At 38.3% G+C, this 26838-nt stretch overlaps 3 protein-coding genes across 3 annotated transcripts; 2 read left to right on the plus strand and 1 right to left on the minus strand.

Moving 5' to 3' along the window:
* The first annotated feature begins 185 nt into the window (after positions 1-185).
* On the plus strand, positions 186-13467 carry LOC142533969 (IAA-alanine resistance protein 1). The gene is made up of 11 exons (XM_075640911.1): positions 186-854; positions 1944-2027; positions 2127-2176; positions 3201-3252; positions 4224-4334; positions 4768-5045; positions 10273-10425; positions 10589-10696; positions 11212-11313; positions 11411-11455; positions 11563-13467. Exons 1-11 carry the CDS (start codon positions 530-532, stop codon positions 11716-11718), a joined length of 1464 nt encoding a protein of 487 aa, XP_075497026.1. The 5' UTR covers positions 186-529; the 3' UTR covers positions 11719-13467.
* On the minus strand, positions 13203-19968 carry LOC142533970 (uncharacterized). Its single transcript, XM_075640912.1, has 11 exons — positions 19827-19968; positions 18529-18662; positions 17306-17387; positions 16306-16376; positions 15706-15807; positions 15505-15594; positions 14650-14724; positions 14530-14562; positions 14360-14440; positions 13595-13654; positions 13203-13517 (listed from the first exon to the last, which is right to left on the minus strand). Exons 1-11 carry the CDS (start codon positions 19879-19881, stop codon positions 13347-13349), a joined length of 954 nt encoding a protein of 317 aa, XP_075497027.1. The 5' UTR covers positions 19882-19968; the 3' UTR covers positions 13203-13346.
* A 624-nt stretch (positions 19969-20592) lies between these two features.
* LOC142532358 (uncharacterized) lies at positions 20593-21909 on the plus strand. Its single transcript, XM_075638672.1, has 2 exons — positions 20593-21426; positions 21505-21909. The coding sequence occupies exons 1-2, from the start codon at positions 20593-20595 to the stop codon at positions 21907-21909; spliced, it is 1239 nt and encodes a 412-aa protein (XP_075494787.1).
* Positions 21910-26838: the final 4929 nt, after the last annotated feature.

The raw sequence follows: 26838 nt of genomic DNA on the forward strand, positions 1-26838 counted from the left end.
TTTTTTTTATCAACTCAACACATGAGATTGTGTTGTTGAGTGGTAATTCATTTTGGTTCATTCGTGTATTATGGTTAAATGATTGACTATATTTTCAGATCAGTATGATTAATTGAGGGGATAAGAATATTGTCTTCAAAAATATAACATGAACAAAATCCTCAAATATTGTTTCCACCGATCTAATCACATTTCCTAGCCCGCTTTTCGAGGCGAAATAAAGTAGCAAGAATCTCGGACAGTTCTGATAAGACGACGTACAGTGGACTTCCAAGTATTATATCAGTGACTAAATTATATGCGAATTCCCCTTGTTTAAATTATTACATGCTTTCGGAATAATATATGTATATATATATATATATTTTCAATCGATGGATGTGGTAACCTTCGGCGTCATAATCGGAATCATAGTTCTCTTTTTCTGCGCTGTTTGCTTTATTACAATCGAGGGCACCTGTAAGAAAAACCGTGCTACTTAATTCTTGAACCCCAATTCTTGATTTTCACCATTTCAACATCCTAAATAATGCGGGAAATTTCGAATAAGATGCGCCAGATCTGTCTCTTTTTCTGCGGCGTTTTGCTGGTGGCTGGATTTGGATTGTCCGTGACGGCGGCCCACCAGTGTAGCCACGACCACGACCACCACCACCACCATCATGATGCTCGTGATGAGAATGTAGGCGCAGTGAGGAATGATAAGCAGCAACATCCGCAGAGGCTACTGCTTCCCGAGGAAATTGCTGAGGAGGAAGATCTGAAAAATATGTGGGCTGCCCATGACCACAATCATGGCGATGGACATGGATATGGGCATAAACACGATGGTCATCCGAAGCCTTCTGGACTTGGTAACTATTCTTTTTCTTTTTTTGAGAACATTTTTAGGTTCACGGCTTTTATCGTGCTCCTTTTTCTAGTGGTTTCTCTTTTTCACTATTTTTCATATTCTAACTTGTTTTCGGCAATGTTCTTGTGAGATGTCATGTTATCCCACACTGTAAAAGGTTTTCTTTTCTTTTGATTCCTTTTTGTTTGTTTGCTTTTTTCTTGCATGCTTATTTATTATGTTAAAATGGTTTTTTTTTTTTTTTTTTACAGATGCTTTAAGCTACTATGATTCAACTTGGGTAAATGTTTGAGATTCTTGGTGTCACCAAATTTTTATCTCGTAATTGCTTGTGCCATCTGTAGGCTGCGGTGTTGTATGGGCTTGAAATGAGAAATCCCATGTGATGTTTATAAAAAGTCTTAAATACGTGAAATTTCTCTTGAAAACATCATCTTTTATTTCTTGTTATTTGCATCCTAATCAGTGGAATGTTACAACAATTAATTCTTTTATTTATGTAGAGTCATCTTTGCAATTTAATTCTTATACGTTCCATACCTGCCAAGATCTTCATTTCGGTGGTTGTTTAAATGTTGTTCAAATTTATGAATTTTTTTCACTCATTTATGAGGTTTTAAGTTTCTGGGAAAAATTTCTCAGTATCAAACTCCAACTATTTAAATATTGTATAAATGGTACTAGGTTTGCGCTTAGAAAACTTGATGGATTTCATGTTTGTAGGATGGATAATTCCGGTGTTCTTCCCTTCTAATCTACGTGATTGTTAAGTGTTTGTTCTCAGAACTATCTTTTCTTATTTTGTACTTTTTCACCTTATTTTAAATTTTGATAATTGGCTCGCAGCTGCATTCTCTATATTACATGTAGTATGCCTTTCCTTTTTGGTGGTCTTTGATCGAAGTTTATTGAGTGGATTGGGGCGCAGCATTTTAGACTAAATAAATTTTCAAAAATCAAATGCTCCGTTACCCGCAGAAAATGAATTTCTAATAAAATATTTTGTGCGAAGAGTTTGTTATCTTGCAGTTATATTAATTAATGTACTAGCTATTTTATGTAGACACTAATTTTCTGTGTTGTTTGGCAGGCCTCTGGATCCATGCCATGGGATGCTCGCTATTGGTTAGCTTAGCATCCCTTATTTGCCTGATCTTATTGCCTTTAATATTTAGTAAGTACTCCAAATGCCATCATTAGCGTTGGATCCTGTTCACGAAAGGGTTTCTTATGCCATTGCTATCTAACCATGTTGAACTCTTGATATGTGCAGTAAAAGGGAAGCCATCAGAGGCGGTAGTTGATTCTTTAGCATTATTTGGGGTTGGATTTCTTTTCTTGTTCTTGTTTTCTTCGTTGTGCTCATAACTATATATAATTTTTTAGTTGTTTTCCTTAGTATTAGATTGTAGGACCTTCCTGTATGTTTGACATCAGCTGATTTTACCTCACCTATAGTTCTCCTTCAACACCTTTGTTAAATCTTGTGTTTTTGTATCATTCTTCAATAAAAATTTGGACTGAGCAGATAATGATTTCTGTTGGGGTTCCCATTTTAACTTTGATCAAATAATGATACACAACACTTCAATATTGTTGTAGGATGAACTACTTTTTCGTTAGCTGACCCCTTTAACTCGGATATCATTATAGTATTCACTAAGCATTATGGTTTTAGTAGTCTAGTGCTTTTTACTTTTTGAGTACTCATCATCGACTCTGGCAATAATTTAACTCTGTAAACGAAGAACTGTTGAGAGTTTTCTTTTCTGGACCTAGAAATCATGGTTTGCATTTTCCAAGGCATCACACAAAACTGGATATAAATGAAATCACTTGCATGGATCTTTCAGTCACAAATATCATTCATTAACTTCATCAAAATGTTCGATCAGGCCTAGGATTTCGATAAGTTGAAACCTAAATGACCCCATGTTGTAATCCATTTATGACTCTTTGATGCAACCTAAAAATGCTATTCTAATCCACGTCCACCTACGGTAATGACTCCTTAAGTCATGAGCTGCACGAACGTGTAGGATATGCATCCTTTCAATGAAAGGATTTAGGGATTATTTGGGACAAAAAATAATTTTATTTGTACATTACAACTATATATAAAATGAACCTCTAGCCATCCTCTTGAAACCAGAGGTTTAATCCAAGAGTGGTCATTTTCAAATAAAATATTATGGCATTTGTGGTGAAGACTGTTACTGTGCTATTGTAATTACAAAATTTCCTACTAACCACAAATAATAATGGTGGATTCTATTTCGCACCTGCTTAAACATAGAATCACTTCTTAAGTTAGAAATTTTGTTTAATATGTACTATACTTGTGCAGGCAGGGGCTATGCTAGGTGATGCCTTTCTACACCAATTGCCACATGCTTTCGGTATGAATACATAACCGAATGTTATTCTTCTTTGGTGACATGTTGATCTTTGTATCACTTTTTTTTCCCTTGTTTTATTTCAAATTGTTATCAAGACATGACGTGCAAAATGATCAATCTTCACCTCCTTGATGAGAAATTTTATGATTTTTTTGGCTTCAATTTTATATTTTCGTGAGTGATCTCTTCCATTCACATGATCTTGAGAGGTCAATTGAAGAATGACAGAGAGGGATGTTCTTTGTTACTTGCATCCTTTTTAGGTTGTGGTTTGTAAGCAGAGATGGTTAGTAGCATTCATCCTCTCTTAAGCATACTTACCATGTATCTTTTAATGTATGATGTTAGTCCAAAAAGACCGAGAGTAAGATGTTGCAGATGACTGGCTCATGCTTTCAAATATCTGCTTTCTGTTCTGGTCCTATTTTCTATTGAAAATTGACAAAATTTCATATGTTCCGTATTAATTGGCTTGATGTGGAATATTATTTTATTGATAACTGTGACTTTGCAATACCATGAGCATATGTATTGCCTGTGGAGTCCGGTCCAATACCTAATTCAGACGTTTGGAAAAATCTTCCTTTCATCATTGTTCTAATTCTGTGTTGGTTGATAGAAGGTATCTGATGAAAGTCATAAGCAAAGTGTAGTGTCTTCCTTCCACATGCTAACCTTGTCTTCCTTCCACATGCTAACCAGGTTGCTAATTATTTCAGATGTTCAGATTCGATTTTCTCCTTTGGTAGATTTTTACTTTAGTTCTGTCTATGTAGCTTGAGAGGAAGATATCTGGTAAACATAATTAGCTGTATGCCGTGCTTTATGTTGAAAGAGTATAACTTCCTTTCTCATCCTGGTGCTGTTTTGAGCTTGTTTAACTTCTTGTAGAATTCACCAATTTAATGGGTGATGATTCACTTATATAGTACTTGTATCTTAGCTGCTTGAGCTTTGATTTATTTTTTCAGGTGGTGATCACTCCCATTCACATGATCACCATGATGGCCAGACTGAGCATCATGTGCATTCCGGACACTCACATTCATTACAGGATCTTTCCATCGGTTTGTCAATTTTGGGTATGTATAAATATTTGTTGACATATACTTCCAAGTGTAATCCATGTTTTGTTCAATGTTTTGGCATCCTTGCCTGCACAATTCTTGGAAACTTGATTCTCACTTTAACTATTGTCTCATTTGTTTCAAAATGAATGTTTTAGAATTGTGTCCATTCACGCAAAGTTAGCATGGTAATTGGTATTTTGGTATCATGCTGCATGACAAGAGTGGAACTCATGTGTTATTATTGAATAAACTGGAAGACATTTTTATTCAAGGAGTCTTCTTGGTGCTTAGTAATTTACCTAACAATTTTTTTCTTAATTATTGTCTTTTCTTCTGCATCTCGTCTTCCTACATGATGCAACCTATTTTTTATTTCAGTGCCTTTTATTTATAAATTATTATGATTGGATATTCAGAATTGTTTTTATGATATTTTCTGGCACAGCTGGAATCGTGGTATTTCTTATTGTTGAGAAACTGGTAAGGTATGTTGATGCTTTTTCTGGAGGAGTAAATGCTTGGAGTCACCACCACCATCACCATCACAAACACACTAACAAGTTGAAGGATGACAAAGATACTCACAAAAATCTTCAGGGATCGGCGGCTGAAGGGAAAAATGAAAGAGTTGAAAAAGAGACATTTGAGGAAAATGAACTGGACAAAATACCCCCGGACACCCCTTGTGGTGATAAGCCACGTGGAAAAGATGTTTTGCGGAAGGTATAAAACAACATTTTTTAAAACTTTTGCTTGATTGATGTGATAGGCTAATAAAGTAATTGATAAATATTTGATTTTATAGGATTAAGAATAATATGTGAAAAATATCGAAGTGTGTGGTTGACTATTTAATAGAATGATAATTTATCGTTTTTCTCTTACATGACAATTTCATATCGATCGATAAATATTTATTTTTCTTTTCTTAATGACCCATGTTCATCCCTTCGCCTCTCTCTTTGCTCTTTAGTGCATGTTCTTCTGTTAATCTTCATTTTCATTTTATCCACACATCAAGCTTCCCTATATTTCTTTTCCTCTGTCCATGATATTTGCCTAATTAAAGTTTTGGAGATAGAATTCATTGCCAACACCTTAAAATCTACCACCACAAGTCCATTTGTGCAGCCACTGTCACCGTCGGTGCTCGCCAATTTCATTCCCCAAATCGTACTCACCACAGTCGATGCTAATCTCCGCCATTCTCTCCATAGCTTCAGTTTGGTTGTGCTGCTTCTTGCATGTCTTTTTCAATTAGTTCTACAGAATTGGGTTTCAGTTTGCTTTATTGTTATTATCGCATTTTCATAAAAAATAAAAGCTACAGATAACTCACACCTTGCAGGTGTTATGAGTTATTGTCTAGAACATCTAGAAATTAAAATTACAACCGGGCCCATGTATTTGTGCTTGAAAAAAAAAATGAACAGGAGATAGGATATCTTAGTAGTAATAATATATCATGCCCTTATCCCGCAAACCATATGTAACTTTCTTCTGTATGATCCATCAGTCAATATAATATGGGTTCCTAATAAAATGTCTTTTATGTATCAAACATGGAAATTAAGAACCAAAGGGTAAAATATTTTCATGCATGAGGGTTTTTTTTAAAAATAATTTAAATTTAAAATTTTATTTCAAAATTAATTTGAAAAAAAAAATGGTTTCAAAACTAATGCAATCCGCGCTTGGTAAGCGCGGACGGTGCCTACGTGGTAAGCGCGGACGGTCCTCCACGTAAGCGCGGACGGTCCTCCACGTAGGAGAGCGCGGACGGTCCTCCACGTAAGCGCGGACGGTCCTCCACGTAGGAGAGCGCGGACGGTCCTACGTGGAGCAGCGTCCGCGCTTGCTAAGCGCGGACGGTGTATTTTGTAAATTTTTTTTTTTATATATTTTTTCGATTTTTAATGTCCGTTCATTTAGTCAATGCCTGACAACTTCACGTGAAAGGCGTTCATTCAGTCGATGCCTGAGAACTTCACGTGAAAGATGAGATTTTGAAAAATCACGTGAAGACCAATAATTCAAATAAGAATCGAAGCTATACAGTCTTCACATTTCTTCTCCTATATAATTGATGAAAAATCCAAGGAACGAGGTATCAACTTTCTCTTAAATTTTCTCTCAATTTTCATTGACAAAATGTTTAACATCGACGTACTCTTATATTTTGGTGGTCATGTAATTAGCGATAATGGATCGATTGAATATAGCATTCCATTTGTTAGACCGATACGAGTATTACGATCTATTAATTTGGTGGAGTTAGTTGAAGTTGTGCATAAAATGTTAGCAATCGATCCAGCGAATTTTTCTCTGAAGATGTTAACAAAGTATTCATTCATGGAGAGAGCATCTTGGCATGAAATTGAAGTCAATCTCGTTGATGACGATGCTTTACAGTTCATAATGCAATGTGACAACATGCATGTTTTGCATCTGTACGTGGAAGCAAATTCAATTGAGCATAATGTTGGATTTGATGATCCTGAATCTTACGTTCCACATGCATCCGATTCAGGTTTTTATAACCAACCCGGTACGTCTACATATGGTGGTTTCCAGGAGCAAGAATCTTATGTTCCACAGGTTACTGAAGGACTTGGTAATATGAGTTTCGATGATGTAAGTGGGCCTTGGGATCAATATATAAATATCTCGTCGGAACAAAATAATGCTCCATATTGGCCGAATCCAACATTAGATACGAGCGCTCGTTGTGCGGATCAGGCCAATAATGATGATATTTGGAGGACTGATTCCGAACCCGATATGTCATACATCGAGTCTGAAGAAGAAGAAGTGAATGTTGATGATGAAGTGAATACTTTTACAAATCCTGATGAGTGGACATCATCTCGACAACTACCACGTGACACATTACAGAGGCAGACCGTACCATTTCTGTCAAATACTTCTGAGATGCCATCATTTTTCAATAAATATTTTGGTGAAGAGCCTCATGATTATGTCGATGTTCCTTGTGGAGTGCAATCAAACTATTATAATCCGGAAATATAAGAATGATCTTATTGCATCTATCAAGGATTATTCAGTTAGAGTTGTCAGGCGCGAGTACCGTGTCGTGGTTAGCACACGCAGTTTGTGGAAGTTACGTTGTAAAAATAATTCTTCTACGGTCATTTGTCGATGGGAACTTCGCGCTTCTTTAAAGGCCAAGACTGGTTATTGGAAAATAACAAAATATGGCGGGCCTCACACATGTATATCTACCTCTGTTGGTATCGACCACAAGAATCTGAACAGTGATATGGTGTCACATACGCTATTGGGAGTTGTTCGTTGTGATCCTTCGTACGAGATTAAGTATATCATCGAAAATGTGAAAGATAAATATGGATATCAAATCTCGTACACGAAGGCATGGCGAAGTTTGAAACGTGCTATTGAAATTGCTTATGGTACATGGGAGAGCTCCGTGCAATTACTTACCAAATATATGTGCTCTTTGTCAAAATATAATCCGGGAACAGTTGTGGAGTGGAAGCATCTGAGAGCCAACAATGAAATGAGTAAGACACTGAACTATGTTTTCTGGGCATTCAGGCCGTGTGTTGATGGGTTTCGGCATTGTCGGAAAATAATTAGTGTTGATGGTACACACTTGTATACCAAATACAAGCACAAAATGTTGATCGGTGTCACTCTGGATGCGAACAATCAGGTTCTACCGCTAGCATTCGCTATTGTGGATGAATAAACAACAGATTCTTGGAAATGGTTCTTGGAGAACGTAGGAAGACATGTTGTTCGTGGTGAAAACGGCGTGTGTCTTATTTCTGATAGACATAAGGGAATCGTGCGCGCAACTGCAGAGCTACCATATTTTCAACCTCCATACGGTGTGCATCGTTTTTGTTTGAGACACGTGTGTTCAAACTTTAACGCTAAATTCAAAGACGTGCATCTGAAAGATTTATGTTGGGCGGCAGGCACACAAAATCAAATTTGTAAGTTTGAATCAATAATGGAGGCAATCAAGCATAAAAACATTTTGGCGCACCGATATTTGGCTGGAATTGAGAAAGAAAAATGGAGTTTGGCTCATGATGGTGGTTGGCGTCGTGGGGTGATGACAACCAATATGTCGGAGTGTTTAAATAGTGTGTTGAAGGGTGCTCGTAGACTTCCTATATCTGCCATAATACACTTGACACTTATGAGGTGCGTACAATATTTTATTGAACGTGTGAGTAGAGGTGGTCGTATGGTTCAGGAAAATCAGCTGTTGTCAGATTATGCATGTCGGATGTATGACAAGTGGGCGAGAAAATCTAGTGAACATCGTGTTGCCAAATATGATGTACGTGAGCAAACTGCTTCGGTTGCAACTGTAGGAAGACCAAGTCGTGGCCAACATATGCAGGTGGTCAAGTTATCAACGAGTGATTGTTCGTGTGGTAAATGGACGATTTTTGGCATACCATGTTCTCATGCTATTTGTACCGCAAAGTGGCACTCGTTGGATCCCACGACACTTGTGCAGCCATGGTATAATATATCTGAGTACTTAGCGACTTACGAAGGCATATTTCAACCTCTTGCAGATGAGCGCTACTGGGAACCTCCAACTTTCGAATTGCACCACAACCCTGTTAGACGTGAAAGAAGAAGAGTTGGTAGAGATAGAACAACTCGATTGAGAAATGAGATGGACACAACTGTTTCTAGACAGAGACAACATTGATGTATTATTTTGTTATTTTGTTAAATTGTAATAACAGTTGATCTGTTAAATGAGAAATTAATTCTTTAACCAAAATATTATGTTAAATATTCACATCACATTAATGATACCTGCAGGACATATAAAGGTCCAGCCATTGTAGTCTTCTCTATACGTGACGCGTTACACAACTCACGGTATAGAAATGCTAAAACTGCACTACCCCAACTATAAGACTTCACGTTATCAACATCTCGTAGCAGTTGCAAAAATATAAGTCTAGCTGACCCTCCTTGGTAGTCAGGGAACATTATTCCTCCAATAATCATTAACGCAACACAACGAGTAAGTTTCACAACATCTACTTCTGAAGTTTCATCATTAACAAGGTTAGATATACAATGATCGTGTAGTGCAGTCATAGACAGATGACCACCTTTCAAATATTTTGATGCTGGCAAAAATCCCAACATATCCAAACATATGTTGCCATTCCTCAACTTTATGTGACACATCTACTCCAGTTACTGCTTCACCATCAATTGTTAGACCCCAAATTATTGAAACATCTTGTAATGTCACTGTTGTTGTTTCACCACATGTAAAATGAAACGTGTGTCTCGCGTCGCCAACGTTCAACAAGCGCAGTAATCAAATGATTATCAAGAACTTGAGAGCCATATCTAAAACTCTATAAAAACCCATATGATTTAAATATGCGAGTACACGCCTGTGTAAATAATTATCAGTATACAACTTCCAAATCAAATGGTCTGACCTCTTCACTTTGATAATATCATCAACTGTTAACGAAGACACGCTTGATGACATATGTGTCGCTTGTAAATAGAGGACACTGGAATCTTCTGGATTTCGATTATCTGCCATTCTGAACTATGCTCTAGATCTTCTCAACTTCGTCAAAAAAATTTTCTGTGAGGAATTGAGAAACCGATGAATGCGAGAATGAGAGAGTAAAGATAAAAGGAGGATAAAGAAGAGGAGGGGAGGAACGAAGAAGGAATCGGATAAGATAAGGATTGGACGAATGGAGTAGGGACGGGTGGCACGTGGAGGACCGTCCGCGCTTACCAAGCGCGGATTGCATTAGTTGTGCAAACATTTTTTTTTTTCAAATTAGTTTTGAAATAAAATTTTAAATTTAAATTATTTTTAAAAAAAACCCATGCATGACATAATTCATGTGCATCTAGTGTGAAATTCAGAATCTTATCCTAATTATTGTTGATGCAGAGAACCACTGGCGATAGAGCTCATGAAAATGGAACCGATGTATGTGCTGAAAGCATCTCAGATGTTAACGCAGAGTCACTTAATAAAAAAGAACCTATCAAGTCACAGCCAAATCTGGTTTTTGGTTATCTGAACCTCTTCTCCGATGGAGTGGTATGTTTTCTCGTTTTCTCTGAATTTCTGTATTTCTTTCTTTGTGGCTATTAATAAAGCCACCGAAGTGTTATGCTATGGTTTTCATATATAAAATTTTGACTTTTATCCAATTTGGATCTGATGATGTTATCTTCATTAAATGTATTAACTACTGGCTCAGCATAATTTTACCGATGGAATGGCTTTGGGAAGTGCTTTCCTCCTTTATGGATCAGTTGGTGGGTGGTCCAGAACTTTGTTTCTACTTGCTCACGAGCTACCTCAAGAGGTTTGGTTCCACATTTATCACCATCTTCATCGTGTTTATATGCAGTCTGTAATTCCTGATATCTTTTTTTTCTTTATTTTCCTAAATAATAGAACAGGAAGTGTATTTCTTGTCATAGAGGACATAACCTCTTGGTGATTATCCAATCATTTACCATATGGGTTTAGGTTAGATTTTGATTGTACAATTTACTCTTGAAAGAAGAATCTGATTGAATTTGGTGGAAATGAGCCTGGGTCGACAAACTGGTTTACTCCATATCTAATCAGTTCGAGATGAGACATATGCTTTTGTGAAATAAAGATGAAGCATTGTTCAAGTATTACAAAATCAGGTCAAAATATGCGGTGCATCACTAATTATGCATTAGATGGGGGTAGTGAGGGCTGGTTTTCTCTGTATGATGTTTTGTTTGAATTGTTCACACAGTTATACGCCACTGAATTGGAATATTTCTGCTCTTTTAATGGGAAGATTAAATAACATTAATACCTGAGATTGGCGCTGTTTTGCAGATCGGTGATTTTGGAATTTTAGTGAGGTCGGGCTTTAGTGTCTCCAAAGCATTGTTCTTTAACTTTCTGTCTGCATTGGTCGCCCTTGCAGGAACTGCTCTGGTTTGTAGTCTCTTCTCTAACTTATCTACCTTAATATATCTGTTTGATTTATTTACTGGAATATTAAGAACTGCTGCTATACATTATCATACCGCAGGCTTTGATGTGGGGAGGAGATCCTGGGCAATCGTCTTTGATTGAGGTGACATATGGTCTTTTTGAATGTTTGTTATTTTGAATGTGGCATTTTTATAGAATTTTTTTGTTAATGTGACGTTTTCTTGTGGTGTTTTGGTTGTAATATTGCAGGGGTTTACTGCAGGAGGCTTTATCTACATAGCCCTCGTTGGCGTGCTAGCTGAGATGAATAGTGGAGGCATGCCAGGTTTGAGAAGTACAACAATACAGTTACTATCTTTGTTGCTTGGTATTGGTGTCGCCCTTTGTATATCCATTATAGAATGAATATTTATTTACCAATTTTCCAGGATTTTTTTTTTTTTTACTTTTTTGTCGAATATATGCTTGTAGTTTTCTTACTACCTATATTTAACCATTTAAAACTGTAAAAGTATAAAAACCTTTTGCATCTTCATTCACTTGTATCATCATGAAGCCATGATTCTGATAGCTTGATTGATAGTAAAAATTGTGGATTTCAGATAAAGCGTTTTCAATACATATTTCATGCACAAGGACAAATGCGGAGACCATTTTCGGCATAATTGCATTAGTGGGACATAATTAATGATTTGGTTTTTATCATATTGAAATGTAAATTTTACATGCAGCATCCGTGATATATTAAAATATGCATGAGTTTTATGCAAATTCACTTGGGGCTTTTATATATGTTATTTAATAAGTATTTTCTGTTGTGGCATAATCAGCCTCAAATTGTCAAACATCAAGCTATCACACAATATTGCGCATTAAAAAAAAAAACTAGTAATTGAGGAGTTAGCTGGTGTAGATTACCAGCTAGCTGCGTCCGGTACGGTTTGCGCATAGAATGTATGCTAAGCATATAGATCAAATGAGAAATCAAGAAAGAAATGTAAGTGTTGAGTTTTTTCCCCTTTTCCAGTAATGCCAAGCTAACGACACAAAAAATGCATATAATTCTGTGAAAAATAAAAAAAAGAGGTGTGTACATGGGGAAAATAGTTGCGATGAGACGATAAATTTTTTTTAACATCAAAATGTGAGGATATTTGGTTGCTTATGAAGGTGGGTAAATGGTTTCGGGACGACTAAGACTTTTCTCCCCATATTCACTTTTAGGTAGATCTTAAGTCCCAAAACATTACATATGTTGATTTGAATACAAAGGTTCAATCATAAATTTTAGCTCGACTGGCACACACACGGAAGGTAGACCTGGAGACTGGATAAAGCCAAGCAAATGGTTCGATATGTTTCAGAAGTAAAATTTTTGTTTATTAATGCTTTCTTCTTATTTAGGTGCAAACATCCATGGAGTTGGACTGGCAACGGTTCTAGAACCGTTGATTTCAATTTTGAAACCGGCATTTTCGATTCCATCGAAAAGTACAATCGAAATCAAATAGATATGATTTTGGCTTAAGATTGCTCGAATATTTCTCTACGGTGTATAACGAATTAAATTCGTTTCTGTTTTCATATTTATGATTGAAAAATTTTTTGTTCCCAAAAAAATAAGTGTGCTAGAGTTTATGAATTATGTGTATTTCAAGATTTCCCAAAACAATTATTCAATGTAACTTCGAAATGTTCACAAGTTCATTTACAAGCACTCCCAAGGCCTCAGGCAAAGACTTGCAAGTTCATAATTATTTATCAGGTGTGTCGCGAGCATATGATTAGTTATGCAATGATCATATACGTAACCATGTGGTATTTCAACAACATTTATGAACAAAATTGGCAATGATTTCTTCCATATATTTGCTTCAAGCTGACACAAATGTTTCGAAAAACTTTCATGAATTCGGTGAATATATCTTAAACCATATATCCACATGTATGTATATTTTATACATATACACATGACAAGGTCTGTCAAATAGTGTGTTATTACTTCAATAAGAAAAAATGTGAAATCATGGATTTCAACCCAAAATATCTCTAGCAACAGAGAGGCCAACGGGATACGAACGATGAATTCTCATATTTGTAGAATGCATCTTTTTAGAAGGAAAATTAGCGTCTTTCCCATCCATACCTGGGGAAGTTTTCTGTACTGTATTTGGTTCGTCGTCACCGATGATGAACTGAAGCCCCTGGACAAAAATTGGTGGACATTGTCATCAAGATGGTTCTTTTCCTGCTTTGAAGAAAAGTGTTTCAGTTAACTAACCTTTGCTCTCTCTGCCTCCTGCAAGACGGTCGAATTGTCTATCAGCTTCGCCCCGACATCCTGTCAAAAGACGGTACATTCTAAGGAAAAATGTAGCTGAATGAAACAATAAAGCACAGTGATGGATTTATTAAAGTAACAAATCACACAAAACCAGCCTAAACTTTGATAGAAGCTCCAATATAAACGCATTCAAAAGGCAAGTTTCTTATTGGGTTGATGTGAATTTGATAACAAAAAATATAAGAGCATATGATCCACAATCCCTGTTTCATAATCCACTTGTCTGAGTAGATCACACTCTGGATGTGTGCATATAAGTGCAATGGCTTGGGCTCGTCTAGAACCCACATGCAAGAGAGCAAAGTAACACTTAGCTACTACTTTACAGTTAACCTTACTCGAGGAAAATGGTTCATATAGATTTTTATGGAAGCTGATTGCATTATTTCTAAACCACCAAGATCTTCCACCCTTCCCACAAAACTGGGAGCCAAAAATATTTTTAATCACTGTGCACGAGTGAACATGAATGGTGCAGACACTTTCTTTCTTTTTTATACAATATATTATGTATTAATTTCCAAGTCAGAGGCTTATACTAGGTAGAATATTATGTATATGCAGGATAAAGTCTCTTTCGATTTTATTCTCCACACTGATTGTTACTGATTTCCTCCCTCGTTTGATGCTTCACTGCGGATATATTTGTAAAATGTCAATTTTTTGCACATGCAAGGGCAGAAAGATTATTTCAATCAAGACCTGTATAATTTTCGAACTCTGCCCATCTTCAATGTTTCCAGCCACGTGACAGAGATACCAAAGACCAGAATTTGTCATATCCTGCAGCCAATGAAGGGGGAATAATATATATACTGGCGGTTACTTGTGACAAATCAAAATACCAACTCTGAAAAGATTGGGAACTTTACCTGCTTGCTTTCGAGAAGCTCAATCTTTCCTTCCTGCAAATTAACAAACAAAAAAGAATGGGTAAGATAACATTATGTATGGCTAAGTAAAATTAAATTGATGAAACAGGTATTGCAGACCAGGCCAGATAATGTCTCCTGAATCAAACCAATATCATAACCAATCTGATTGAGATTTGATTTCACATCACCAACCTGCATCATTAAATCATCATTAGAAATGAGACATGTTCACGTGTAATTTCAGAATAAGGCTATTTTCATCTGGGGAAGTCCCTCAGGGCAAAACATTAAGTCGGCAATGGCCGAGTTCTCCATTACTTTCAACTCAAAAGTTTTCATATTAGTTTTTGGCAATGTTTGGTAAGGAATTTCTGGAAGCTGATCTCATATTTATTATCTGAAACTCATTTCGGCTTTTGAATGTGAGATATTTCCTATTTATATACAGTTTGCTTAAAAAACTTATACCTCTCGAATTTAATTATCGATCGTGAGAGAAAGTTAGTCTGAACGAGACGAAACTTGATGAAAACAATCATTTTCCCAGCTTTCAAGTGAAGAAAATAATACTCCAAAAGCCAAGCAAACAGACCTAAATCAATTTAGGTTAATCATAATGTAATATTCGACATCAACAGTTAGAGCACTCAATTAAAAAAAGAAACACTCGTTTTTCTTCTTACACATAAAAGTTGATGAATATTAATTCCATTAATCAATCCCGCTTGTGTAATAAAGCTGACCTAGGTAATGCAATCCTTATACTGCAGAATATAAACATATGATCACAAGGATGCCAGAAAATAGCTAAGCTTCTTTTCATTTCATGACAGACATGATACTCAACTATTTTTTCATTAAATGAGAATTTTAAATCTAAAGAAAGACAAAAGATGTAACCACGATCCAAAAAGCAACTATTTAATTGCACAAAATAAACATTCAATCACGAGGAAATACAAGTCTACATACATCATTGGAAATAAGTTTTGATATCTCCCTCTGCTCATCAAGTTTCCAATCCAAGTTTTCCAGTCTCTTTGATAGGTGTCTCCTTGTTGACTGCAATTTGAATGAATTGATGTTTAGTAAAGAAATGAAATTAAAGAAGGAAATGGAAAAACAGAAAGGTGACTTAAAACGCTTGGCTTGAGTTGACAGTAAGTCACATACAGTCAATGCTTCAGAAACATGCTCCAACTGCTTAGACACAGATGCAACAGCATTTTCCATGTTTTGCTTTGTGACGAACATAATATCAGAGAATGACCAGCCCTACAGGGAAAGAGAGGAAAGAAGTTTAGTTAAGAAAAAAAAGTACAACTACTAAGAACTAAAAAAGAAGGGGGCAAGGTCAAACACCTCAGCACCTACACCAAGTCCCTAACCCCACCCAAAAATAACAAAAAAACTGCCCTAGGAAACTGAATGTTTCATAAAAATCTTTCTCCAAGATTAACAAATAATCACATTCAGACTTTTCCCATATGATTATTATTCACTCAAGGTATATGATATAATTAATGATGGAGAAGAAAGGCACAAGATTGATATTCTTTATACTCAAGTCTCAACCCTGGATTTTAGTAACTTCGTTGATCTAAAACAGCAAAATGATAGGCACAACTCAATTTGTGAAATAATGAACTTAAATTCAAAAGTTGAATTAGAAAATAAATCCTGACAAATGGGAGTTGCCAATAGCTTCCACAAAGTCAACAATCCAATTTCAATGAAGATTCAATGACTCAATTGCCAAAACTAAATTCTTGCCTTCCACCACACATAACAACATCCCATAGCACCAAGAGCTGCAGTAGGCAATAGGTATGAGGCATAACTCCCTGCAGAAACCATTTCCATCATGAAGCTCTTCAAATAAAGTATGAATTGAAGATTTAGGATCAAGCTAAAAGTGAATTGAGGGTTTTATTTTAAACACGAAAATTATCCAAATCTCAACAAACAATTCAACTAATGGTTCTGTTAAAGTTCTAAAAATTAGAAAGAAGCAGTTTCTTTGGCACACTAAGAACAATTAAGTTCAAGAAAGTATATCTTTGTAGCATTCAATCAACAGAGCATAATCAGATTTCTGCACATTTGTGCTATTAAAATAAAAATTGAATACTTATCTTCTTTCATACAACTAAAATCAACAGAAACTCTTTTTACTGTGCTGTAGATCATTTCCGATTCTTCACCAAGAGATTTATCTGCTTTATTTTTTAGAGGACTGACCTTCAAAGGCAGTCACAAGGTTGAGATCATGACTACTGTTAAACCTCAAAACCAGACCATGAGGCTTCCCGAAATACAATATGGTAGGTAAATGAATAGAAAACAACATTTGAAGTTTGAACTTTCCAGTAAGCATAAAATAGTTTTTGAATTTGCAAGCTAGTTAGTACACTGTTGGTTATAGCTAATCAACCTAGTTAGAACCGATCAATTCACCTTTCCTTAATTATAGGGAAAAATAGTGCAGGATTTCATATTCATTCATTTTTCATTCCAATGGAAATTACTTCAAAATTTAAATTTTGACAGTTCTATTGCAAAATCGATAACTTAAGATTCCCAAATCTTACAGTTACAAACAAAGCTTTAAGCAAGACTAACTCTATAAATGTGGAAGGATGAGTCCAAAACATATAAAATAAAAAAAGCTTACAATCAATTTCAGGTAAACCGAAATGTTAGGAGCAATGCAAGCAGCTGATTCAAGAAATTTTTTTTTACCAAAAAAGAACTCATAGAAACAATTGCATACCATTGGAGGAAGAATTTCCATTAAATATCGTAACCGGATTGGATAAGCTCAACTCCTTGATCTCTTTAGCTAATAATCGAACCTGAAGGAAAGGCCATGTTATTAGAAAACGAAGAGATGATTTATTAAGCTTCTCACAAAACTCTTTAAATCTTAGTTCAATTCAAAGCAGCCGACTTGATCACATGTAGATGATAAACCAAAGAAAGACCCTGGGTACCAGATTGAATATCCATATGCATGTAAGAAGTTTAAAGAAATAAAAGTAAAGACTCTTTTTCACCAGTGTTATGGCATATATGGAAAATTAAATCAAACTGACTTTTCCAATTCGTAGGGAGCAGCAGAACATACCTCCACTGCTCCACACATATAGAAACTTACAAACTGATAAACATTCTATTTCTGAGCTACAGCACATGCTTCTCCTTATTTAATCATAGAGAAACTTACAAAGCTAATTAGTCCAACTGTAATCATGATCTCTGTTTGGCTTGTAAAATCATATGGAACTCAGTATCTCACACAGAAATGGAGTGGGATCATGACCCACAAGTGGTATCAATCATAGCAGGACTGTGACTAGGATCACAGTATCCTACCAATCCACATAAATCAAAAGTTTCGTGTTTTACAACAACAGAAACAAATCAAACTACACTTACTGCTGAAAGACCGACAACAGAAAAAAAAAAAAAAAATATATATATATATATATATATATACGGCATCATGACCCACAAGTGGGATCAATCATAGCAGGACTATGACTAGGATCGCAATATCCTACCAATCCACATAAATAAAAAATTTCGTGTTTTACTACAACAGAAACAAATCAAACTACACTTGCTGCTGAAAGACCCACAACAGAAAGAAAAAAAATTATATATATAGGGCGGGATCATGACCCACAAGTGGGATCAATCATAGCGGAACTGCGACTAGGATCGCAGTATCCTACCAATCCACATAAATGAAAAGTTTCATGTTTTACTACAACAGCAACAAAACAAAACTACACTTACTGCTGACAGAATTATGACATTTTTTTATCTGGATCAGCAGATGTTAATGACGAGTAAAACCCATGTGAACCCAGAATTTATTTATTTGAGACCGAAAGTAAATTTTCCAATTTATTAAGGTTATATATCCAGGTACAGTAAGACTGCTAACAAGAAACTGATACTGGTAAATCAAATAAAAGATTTACTCCGTACTTGGGTGGCTAGGAGAGCTGCATCATACTTTCCAGGTAATTTTTCAGCTTCATTTAATCTTTGTATCAACTCTTGAATCTGCGAAATTATATCAGACAAATGCCCACTCCTCAAGATGATAGATCCAGTTAAACCTGTTCAAACCCAAATATTTCAAGTAACTTGTTGGTTAATTTTTAGTTGTCAAGAAGTTGATGGATACTATAATACATCCAATGCCAATCAAGTATCAGAGTAAATGGACTATGCTGCAGATCACTTCTTTCAGATGGAAAATGCTAATTCTTCCGAGTTATACACAAATTTTTAATTACTATAAATTAAGTTAATACTTCCACACATATAATAGCCATGATAGCATTGACAAGGTGAAGTTTAGGATTATTAAGATGAAACAAAGCTCAGAGAGACATATGAAAGGTCCAAAACAACAGCCACCAATGAGGTATATAGTTTTTAACTTGAAACAAAAAATCACTAATCACTAGGGCTAAGTAATAACACAAATTAAGAAAATGAAAAATTTCCACATGTGGAAACAATGTGATTGTTTGAAATCCTACTTCACTAAGGTCATACTCTTTTCAATAATAGTCCCAGTTTCCACGAAATAAAATAGGACTACACATCACCCATTAGAGTTGAACCACCCAACCCCTTCATTTGAATATACGGAGAGAATCAGAATAGACAGCTATATGCTACAAAAGGCATTGAAATGAAAAGCACACCCATAGACTTGGCATAGGCATATTTCCTGTAAACCATAGAAATAGTCTACCGAAGCTTGCGCGACAATAAAGAAACGAAAAACACCATCATTTGAGCATTTGGGTTGCGGAAGCGAACACCATCCTTTTATTGAATTGTGAACAGACATCTTTTATTGAATTGTGAAAAGACCGTTGGGAGCATTTAAAGCAGGAGGAAAGAAGAAAGGTTAGCACTTGAGTTATTGAACATTACAAAATCCTCTGCCAGAAGTTGCTTTGACTTCGAAAATCAGGAAACAATGATTAATAAGTTCCCTGTCGATTATTTAGGTCCAAAATAAAAGCAGTAGAAATGACTTCGGATCCATATACGCCCAAACTTCAGCACAAGGAAAGAAATAAACACCAAACCAAAATTTAAACTTCAGGAACCAATCATTTCAATGCGTAGAAAAATAACCTAATCTATTTCAAGTTCCCGTAAAACTCAACTAAATCTGGCGACTTAATCCAAAAAACAATAACAACAAGGTCGATCCATCGTTAATCAAACAAAAAGCTAGACGTAGATGGATTAAAAGTAACCTGCGCCGACGATGACGAGGACTTTGGAGGCGGCAACGCCGGTTTGCATCGCCATGGCTAGGTTTAGACCTTTTCACCCTTATGTTGATTGATGTCTCAAAATTGAATATAATTAACATTTTTCCTTTTTCTACTTTAGTGATTGTCAAAAGACGGTACTGAATCCCTAATTTTGTCGTTCTTCCATTAATTTTTTGATTCAAAGTCAAAAACTTTCACATGTTACTCCTCGGTACAAATCGACTGAAAATCGCTTAAAACAGTATTTTTTTAAAAAAATTATATATTACATTAAACCACAGCCGATTTTTAGTTGTTTATGCAACAAATTTGTTTAACAACACTGGTACCCCAAGGATGGGCCCACTATCCCCGACATATTTCTAGTCTAAATTGAAGACAGACCCATCAAGGCCCATTTTTGGGGAGCAGAGCGCCGGTACCCAAGAGAAGAAGTCCTTTTTCACTAGCCATCTTGAAAGAAGGCCTTCCTCCAAATTTCCGACAGTCAAGCGTGTGAGAGTATGACGGACATACTGACCCCGAAGAACACTTGGGGAGATTTGAGAATGCGGCTTTGTTTCATCAGTATTCGGAAGGAGTCAGATATAGGGTGTTTCTGGGCACGTTGGTGAGGTCAGCCCAGCAATGGTTTAATACCCTGCAGCCCAACTCCATACAGTATTTCGAGGATTTTTCTACAGCTTTCTTGCATCTATTTGCTAGCATCAAGAGGCACCAAAAAAATTATTTGAGCATGTTCATGATGAAACAACGAGAGTCTGAAACTTTGCGAGAATTTTTTCAGCGTTTCAACAGCGCAGCGCTGGAAATACCAGCGGCTACTCCTGACATCATGATAAGTGCTTTTACCCAAGGGCTGGGGGGGGGGGGGGGGGGAGAATTTTTCAAGTCTCTGGTCAAGAAACCTCCGTCGAGCTATGATGATTTTTTGGCTCGGACGGAGAAGTATGTGAATCTAGAGGACGCCCAGCGGCACAAGAGGATGGAACAGCGGCCAGGGGGAGGAAGAATTGAGGGAGCGGAGAAAGGAGCAAGAAAGAGGGGTGCAGGTGAAAGGGAGGAGGAAAGAACTAGAGGTAGAGGACAATTTTCCTCACATGTTCCTCTGAATAGGAATCGAGATAAAGTGATGGAGGTGAGAGAATCAGGGAAGAGGGGGGAGAAGTCGCAGAGAATGGAGAGCAGTGCTAGGTTTCCGCCGATGGGTAGGCAAGAAGGGTCCTCATCCGGGAGTGAGCCGAGATCTTGCCCTTCCCCTAGGCGAGGTCGAGGCCCTCCGTGGATAAAACAAAGGGTTGGAGAGCAGAGGAGGGAAAGTCGAGGTCAGGATATGCCTCGGGAGCCCGTCGAACCGAGGAGGGGAGCGAATGAGGACAACCACCCTACGAGGGGAATGATTCATTTGATCTCGAGGGGTGCTACTGATGGAGATTCCAGGCGAGCTCGGAAAGCGCATGGAAGAAGGTTGGAAAACTTTGAAATATCTAGGGATGTAGACCTATCCCAGGATCCTGTCATCAGTTTTGGGCTGGAGGACCTCCGAGGCGTTGTGGCTCCGCATAACGATGCGTTAGTGGTGACGGCCACCATTGCTAATTATGATGTGGCACAAATCTTTATTGATAATGGAAGCTCTGTGAATATCTTGTTCAAGAGCACTCTGGACCAGATGAAGGTGGAAGGATTCGAGTTTGAGTCGATCTCTACTCCTCTTTATGGGTTCGCAGGACATGCCATTCCGTCATTGGGTCAGATTGTATTTCCTCTATCTTTAGGACATGAACCTCGTCGAGTAACAAAAATGACAACATTTACCGTGGTGGACACCCCATCAGCGTACAATGGAATTCAGGGGCGACCAGCCCTAAAAGATTTCAGAGCGGTAGCGTCCACTTATCATCAGAAGCTGAAGTTTCCTGTGGGTAAGGGGGTTGGAGTCTTGTGCGGGGACCAGAAAGTTGCATGTCGGTGTTATCAAGGAATAGTAAAAAAAGAGGGAAAGAGGGCATGTGTGGAGGTTAATATGATCATAAGGGGAAGGAGCGGGTTGCCGTGGTGAGGAGGGAGGTTCAGGAGGTGATGGATGAAGAGCCGGAAGTCATAGCGCTGAGACCCGAAAAGAAGATGCTCAGAATAGCCCCTGACCTTGACCCAAGGGTTAGGGAGGAACTCATTACTTGCTTACAGACCAATCTCAGCGTGTTCACTTGGTCAGCTCAAGAACTCACCGGGATGACCCCGGATGTGGCGGAGCATCGGTTGAACATCTTGCCGAATGCCCGCCCGATAAAACAGAAGAGAAGACAGCTTGGGCCTGAGAAGGATAAAGTTATACGGAAAGAGGTCGGTGATATGCTTGAGGCTGGGCACATTCGATAAGTGCAATTTCCTACTTGGCTATCGAATGTTGTTCTAATACCAAAGAGTTCAGGGAAGTGGAGGATGTGTGTGGACTTCAGAGATCTCAATAAGGCATGCCCTAAAGATTGTTATCCTTTGCCCCGGATAGATCAGTTGGTGGACTCCACAGCTGGACATCAATATATGTGCATGTTGGATGCTTATCAGGGGTACTACCAAATTCCCTTGGCTGTGGAGGACCAGGATAAAGTGAGTTTCATTACCTCAGAAGAAACTTTCTGTTATGTGGTCATGCCCTTTGGACTCTAGAATGTCGGAGCCACGTACCAGCGATGATGGATATAATATTTTCTGAGCAGGTGGAAAGAAATGTCGAAGTGTACGTGGACGACATCATGGTAAAGTCAAAGGACTCGACCCAGCTCGTACCTGACTTAGTGGAGACCTTTTCCACCCTCAGGTCCTATGGGCTGAAGTTAAACCATCAGAAGTGTATTTTTGGGGTGAGAGGTGGGAAGTTTTTGGGTTACGTGGTAACAGAGAGGGGAATTGAGGCTAACCCCGAAAAGGTTCGAGCTATTCAAGACATGGTTCCTCGTCGAGGGCACAATGATGTACAAAAATTAACGGGGAGGATTGCTGCGCTGGCGAGGTTTATCTCGAGATCCGCACACAGAAGCTTACCGTTCTTCCGGACTTTGCGTAAGGCGAAAAAATTTGAATGGAATCCGGATTGTGAGAAAGCTTTTGGAGATTTGAAGAAGTACCTTGCTGAGTTGCCTGTTCTGGCCAAACCGGCAGCAAGTGAGCCCTTTTGGGTATATTTATCTGCCACCAAGGGATCTGTGAGTTCGGTCCTTGTCAAGCTAGAGGGATCAACTCAACAGCCAGTCTATTATGTCTCACATGCACTCAAAGGGGCAGAGATAAGGTATTCAGTGTTGGAAAAACTGGCTTGGCCTTAGTGATGATAGCGAGACGTTTGAGACCATACTTCCTATCTCATCCAATTATGGTGCTCACCAACAGTCCACTGGGGAGGATCTTAACTCATTCAGATATGCGTGGCCGTTTGATTAAGTGGACTACTGAGCTGAGAGAGTATGACATCCAGTATGAGCCGAGAACAGCTATTAAAGTGCAGGCCTTAGCCGATTTTATGGCTGAGACTGTACATCAGGAGAATGAGGACCCTTGGAAAGTGAATGTGGATGGTTCCTTGTCAAAGGATGGAGGTGGAGTGGGAGTAGTACTGATTTTGCCAGCTGGGGAGGAGGTGAAGTTAGCGGTAAGGTTGGGCTTTCGAGCATCCAACAATGAGGCAGAGTATGAGGCTGTGTTGGCAGGACTTCGAGCAGCCGAAACGTAGGAGCTACGATGGTACTTATTTTTTCTGACTCACAGATGGTAGCACAACAGATGAAGGGAGTATATGATGTGAAGGATGAAAAACTTATTGAGTATGCTCAAGAAGTAGGCAGAGTCAGAGAGAAATTCACAGAGATTACGTCTGAACAGATTCCCAGGAAAGAAAATGAAAAGGCGGACACTCTAGCTAAAATGGCTGGAACCATGGGAATTTGGAAGACTAGAGATGTGGTATTCCAAGTCGAACTCACACCTCACACGAGTTTGCCTGCAGCTGAACAGGAGGAGGAGGATTGGATGACTGGTATGATGGATTATTTGAAAGAGGAAAACCTTCCTGATAACCCTCGCGAAGTTCGTAAGTTGAAGACAAAGTGTTCGCGTTATGTGATAGTCGAAGAAGTATTGTACCGAAGGTCTTTTGCAGGGCCTCTTCTTCGGTGTTTGAGTTATCGAGAGGCTGATTATGTGCTTCGGGAAGTTCATGAGGGGTGTTGTGGAAATCACCTGGGAGCTTATGCTTTGGCTAGGAAAGTGTTGCTCGCGGGTTACTGCTGGCCCTCAGTGTTGCATGATGCCCAAGAACTAGTAATGTTCTGTGACAGTTGTCAACGTCACGTGCGTTTGCATCACCAGCCAGCCGCGCTGATGAAGACTATCTTAGCCGCCTTTCCTTTTGACCAGCGGGGAATGGACATCGTGGGGCCTTTTCATATAGCTCCTGCTCAAAAGAAGTTCCTATTGGTAGCGGTCGACTATTTTTCGAAATGGGTGGAAGCATAGCCTTCGGCCAGAATCACTGAGAATGACGTCCTGAAGTTCTTGTGGAAGAGTATAGTATGTAGACACGGGGTACCTAGGAGACTGATATCCGATAATGGGAGACAGTTCCAAGGGGTCAATATCCAAGCTTGGTGTAAAGAGATAAAGATACAACAAGTCTTTACATCTGTATCTTACCCGCAGAGTAATGGGCAGGTGGAGGTGACTAATTGGACGCTAGTGCAGGGCCTAAAAGTTAGACTTGGCAAAGCTAAGGGCAATTGGGTGGATGAACTCCCAAGTGTCTTATGGGCGTACCGAACCACTCCGAGAGAAGGAACCAAAGAAACTCCTTTCAGTTTGGTCTATGGTAATGAGGCAGTACTCCCGGCTGAGATTGAATTGGAATCGGCAAGGGTAAGATTTTATGATGAAGATAATGATGCGAGACGGGCAACTGACCTAGATCATTTGGAAGAGAAAAGGGAGGCTGCGAGCATTCACATGGAAGCTTATAAAAATCGCATTACACAGTCTTATAATCGGAGGGTCATTCAGAGAAGCTTCCAGGAAGGCGACTTGGTCTTGAGGAAGGTGCAAGAAGAGCAGAGGGGAAAGTTGGATCCAAAGTGGGAGGGTCCTTTCAAATTAATCGAGAGGCTGAGTTCTGGAGCCTATTTCTTGGAGAATGCGCAAGGCAAAGCTTTGAAGAGGCTCTGGAATGCTTATCATCTTAGGAAGTATTGTTCTTGATTCTATCGTTGATGTATTCATTTTTTTGAATTTTTCGTATGTAATCAGTTGGAATTCAAGAAAATCAAGTTCTTATGTTCAGTTCGACTTCTTCTGTTCAGTTCATGAACGTTGTTGTATTGCGAGAATGATAAAAAATTTATTTTTCTACTAAGACATCGCCTAGTAGAGGAGCAGAGTGCAGGAGAAAAATTTAAATTTCCTACTAAGGCATCGCCTAGTAGAGGAGAAGCGTGCAGGAGAAAAATTTTATTTTCCTACTAAGGCATCGCCTAGTAGAGGAGAAGAGTGCAGGAGAAAAATTAAATTTTCCTACTAAAGCATCGCCTAGTAGAGGAGCAGAGTGAAGAGAAAAATTTTATTTTCCTACTAAGGCATCGCCTAGTAGAGGAGCAGAGTGCAGGAGAAAAATTAAATTTTCCTACTAAGGCATCGCCTAGTAGAGGAGCGGAGTAAAGGAGAAAAATTTTATTTTTCTACTAAGGCATCGCCTAGTAGAAGAGCAGCGTGCAGGAGAAAAATTAAATTTTCCTACTAAGGTATCGCCTAGTAGAGGAGCAGAGTGAAGGAGAAAAATTAAATTTTCCTAATATGGCATCGCCTAGTAGAGGAGCAGTGTGCAGGAGAAAAATTAAATTTTCCTACTAAGGCATCGCCTAGTAGAGGAGAAGAATGCAGAAGAAAAATTTTATTTTCCTACTAAAGCATCGCCTAGTAAAGCAGCAGAATGAAGGAGAAAAATTTTATTTTTCTAATAAGGCATCGCCTAGTAGAGGAGAAGAGAGCAAGAGAAAAATTAAATTTTCCTACTAAGGCATCGCCTAGTAGAGGAGCAGAGTGAAGGAGAAAAATTTTATTTTTTCACTATGGCATCGCCTAGTAGGGGAGCAGAGTGCAGAAAAAAAATTAAATTTACCTGCTTAAGGTATTCCTAGTAGAAGAGAAGGAAAGGCGGAGATTTTATTTGCCCTAGTGGTTTAATAATATCAGGGATAAACTCGGAAGAAGAAGTAAATTCAAATGCAAAATACTCAATGTTGCATAAAACGACTCCCATACATGCCAAAAGTGCGCAAAAGAAAACAATCAAATATAAGCGTAACAAAATCCATAATCACATAGTAGTACGGAAAGTAAAGCAGTGCAGTACATAATAAATATAGCCCGAGGGCATATATCGTCTGCATAAATGAGAAAATAACATGAGTAAAAGAGCATGGTCTAGAGATCAGGAGGGAAACTCGCTACAAAGTCCTCAAGACTGATGAAGTCAGTGGGAGCGCCGGCCGGAGGGTAGCCTTGAGCGTTGAAGAGGTCGATTGCACCCTCAAAACCCACCTCCAAGTAGTGAAAAGCTCTCGGGCCACAGATCTCGACAAATTCTTCAGATTTGAGAAATTTTTCTTTGAAGGAGGCGGCTTCGGCAGCGTGTTGTGCCATGGTGTCTTTAAGTTTGGCTCGGGAGTTCTTTAACTCTTCCTTCAGCTTCTGGTTCTCTTTATCTTGGTCTTCTGTCAGTCGCTAAAACTCCTGTTTCTCCTTCAGAAGCTCACCACATCGATCTTGGGACTCCAAAAGCTCCTTAGCATGTGTCGCTTTCGCCTCGTCCATGGTCGCCTGGAGTTGTTCGCGGAGAACTCACCTTCACATAAGTCGCGGCGGGCACGGGACCTGATAAGGTCGGCGCGCTCGGCCAACTCCCCGAGATACAGCATACCCTGAATCAAGAAGACTAAAGTAAGAG

The sequence above is a fragment of the Primulina tabacum genome, chromosome 18 (assembly GCF_025594145.1).
Source record: "Primulina tabacum isolate GXHZ01 chromosome 18, ASM2559414v2, whole genome shotgun sequence".
NCBI classification, from domain to species: domain Eukaryota; kingdom Viridiplantae; phylum Streptophyta; class Magnoliopsida; order Lamiales; family Gesneriaceae; genus Primulina; species Primulina tabacum.

Excerpts from the sequence above, each read along its gene's own strand:
- LOC142532358 (XM_075638672.1), top strand. The coding sequence starts at position 20,593 with ATGAAACAACGAGAGTCTGAAACTTTGCGAGAATTTTTTCAGCGTTTC. Across the intron at positions 21,427-21,504 it reads CGCATAACGATGCGTTAGTG|AGCACTCTGGACCAGATGAA; the intron begins GTGACGGCCACC and ends ATCTTGTTCAAG.
- LOC142533970 (XM_075640912.1), bottom strand. The coding sequence starts at position 19,881 with ATGGCGATGCAAACCGGCGTTGCCGCCTCCAAAGTCCTCGTCATCGTC. Across the intron at positions 18,663-19,826 it reads CCTCGTCATCGTCGGCGCAG|GTTTAACTGGATCTATCATC; the intron begins GTTACTTTTAAT and ends GGGTTTGAACAG. Across the intron at positions 14,725-15,504 it reads CAAAACTTATTTCCAATGAT|GTTGGTGATGTGAAATCAAA; the intron begins GTATGTAGACTT and ends TTAATGATGCAG.
- LOC142533969 (XM_075640911.1), top strand. The coding sequence starts at position 530 with ATGCGGGAAATTTCGAATAAGATGCGCCAGATCTGTCTCTTTTTCTGC. Across the intron at positions 2,028-2,126 it reads CTTATTGCCTTTAATATTTA|TAAAAGGGAAGCCATCAGAG; the intron begins GTAAGTACTCCA and ends TGATATGTGCAG. Across the intron at positions 5,046-10,272 it reads GAAAAGATGTTTTGCGGAAG|AGAACCACTGGCGATAGAGC; the intron begins GTATAAAACAAC and ends TTGTTGATGCAG.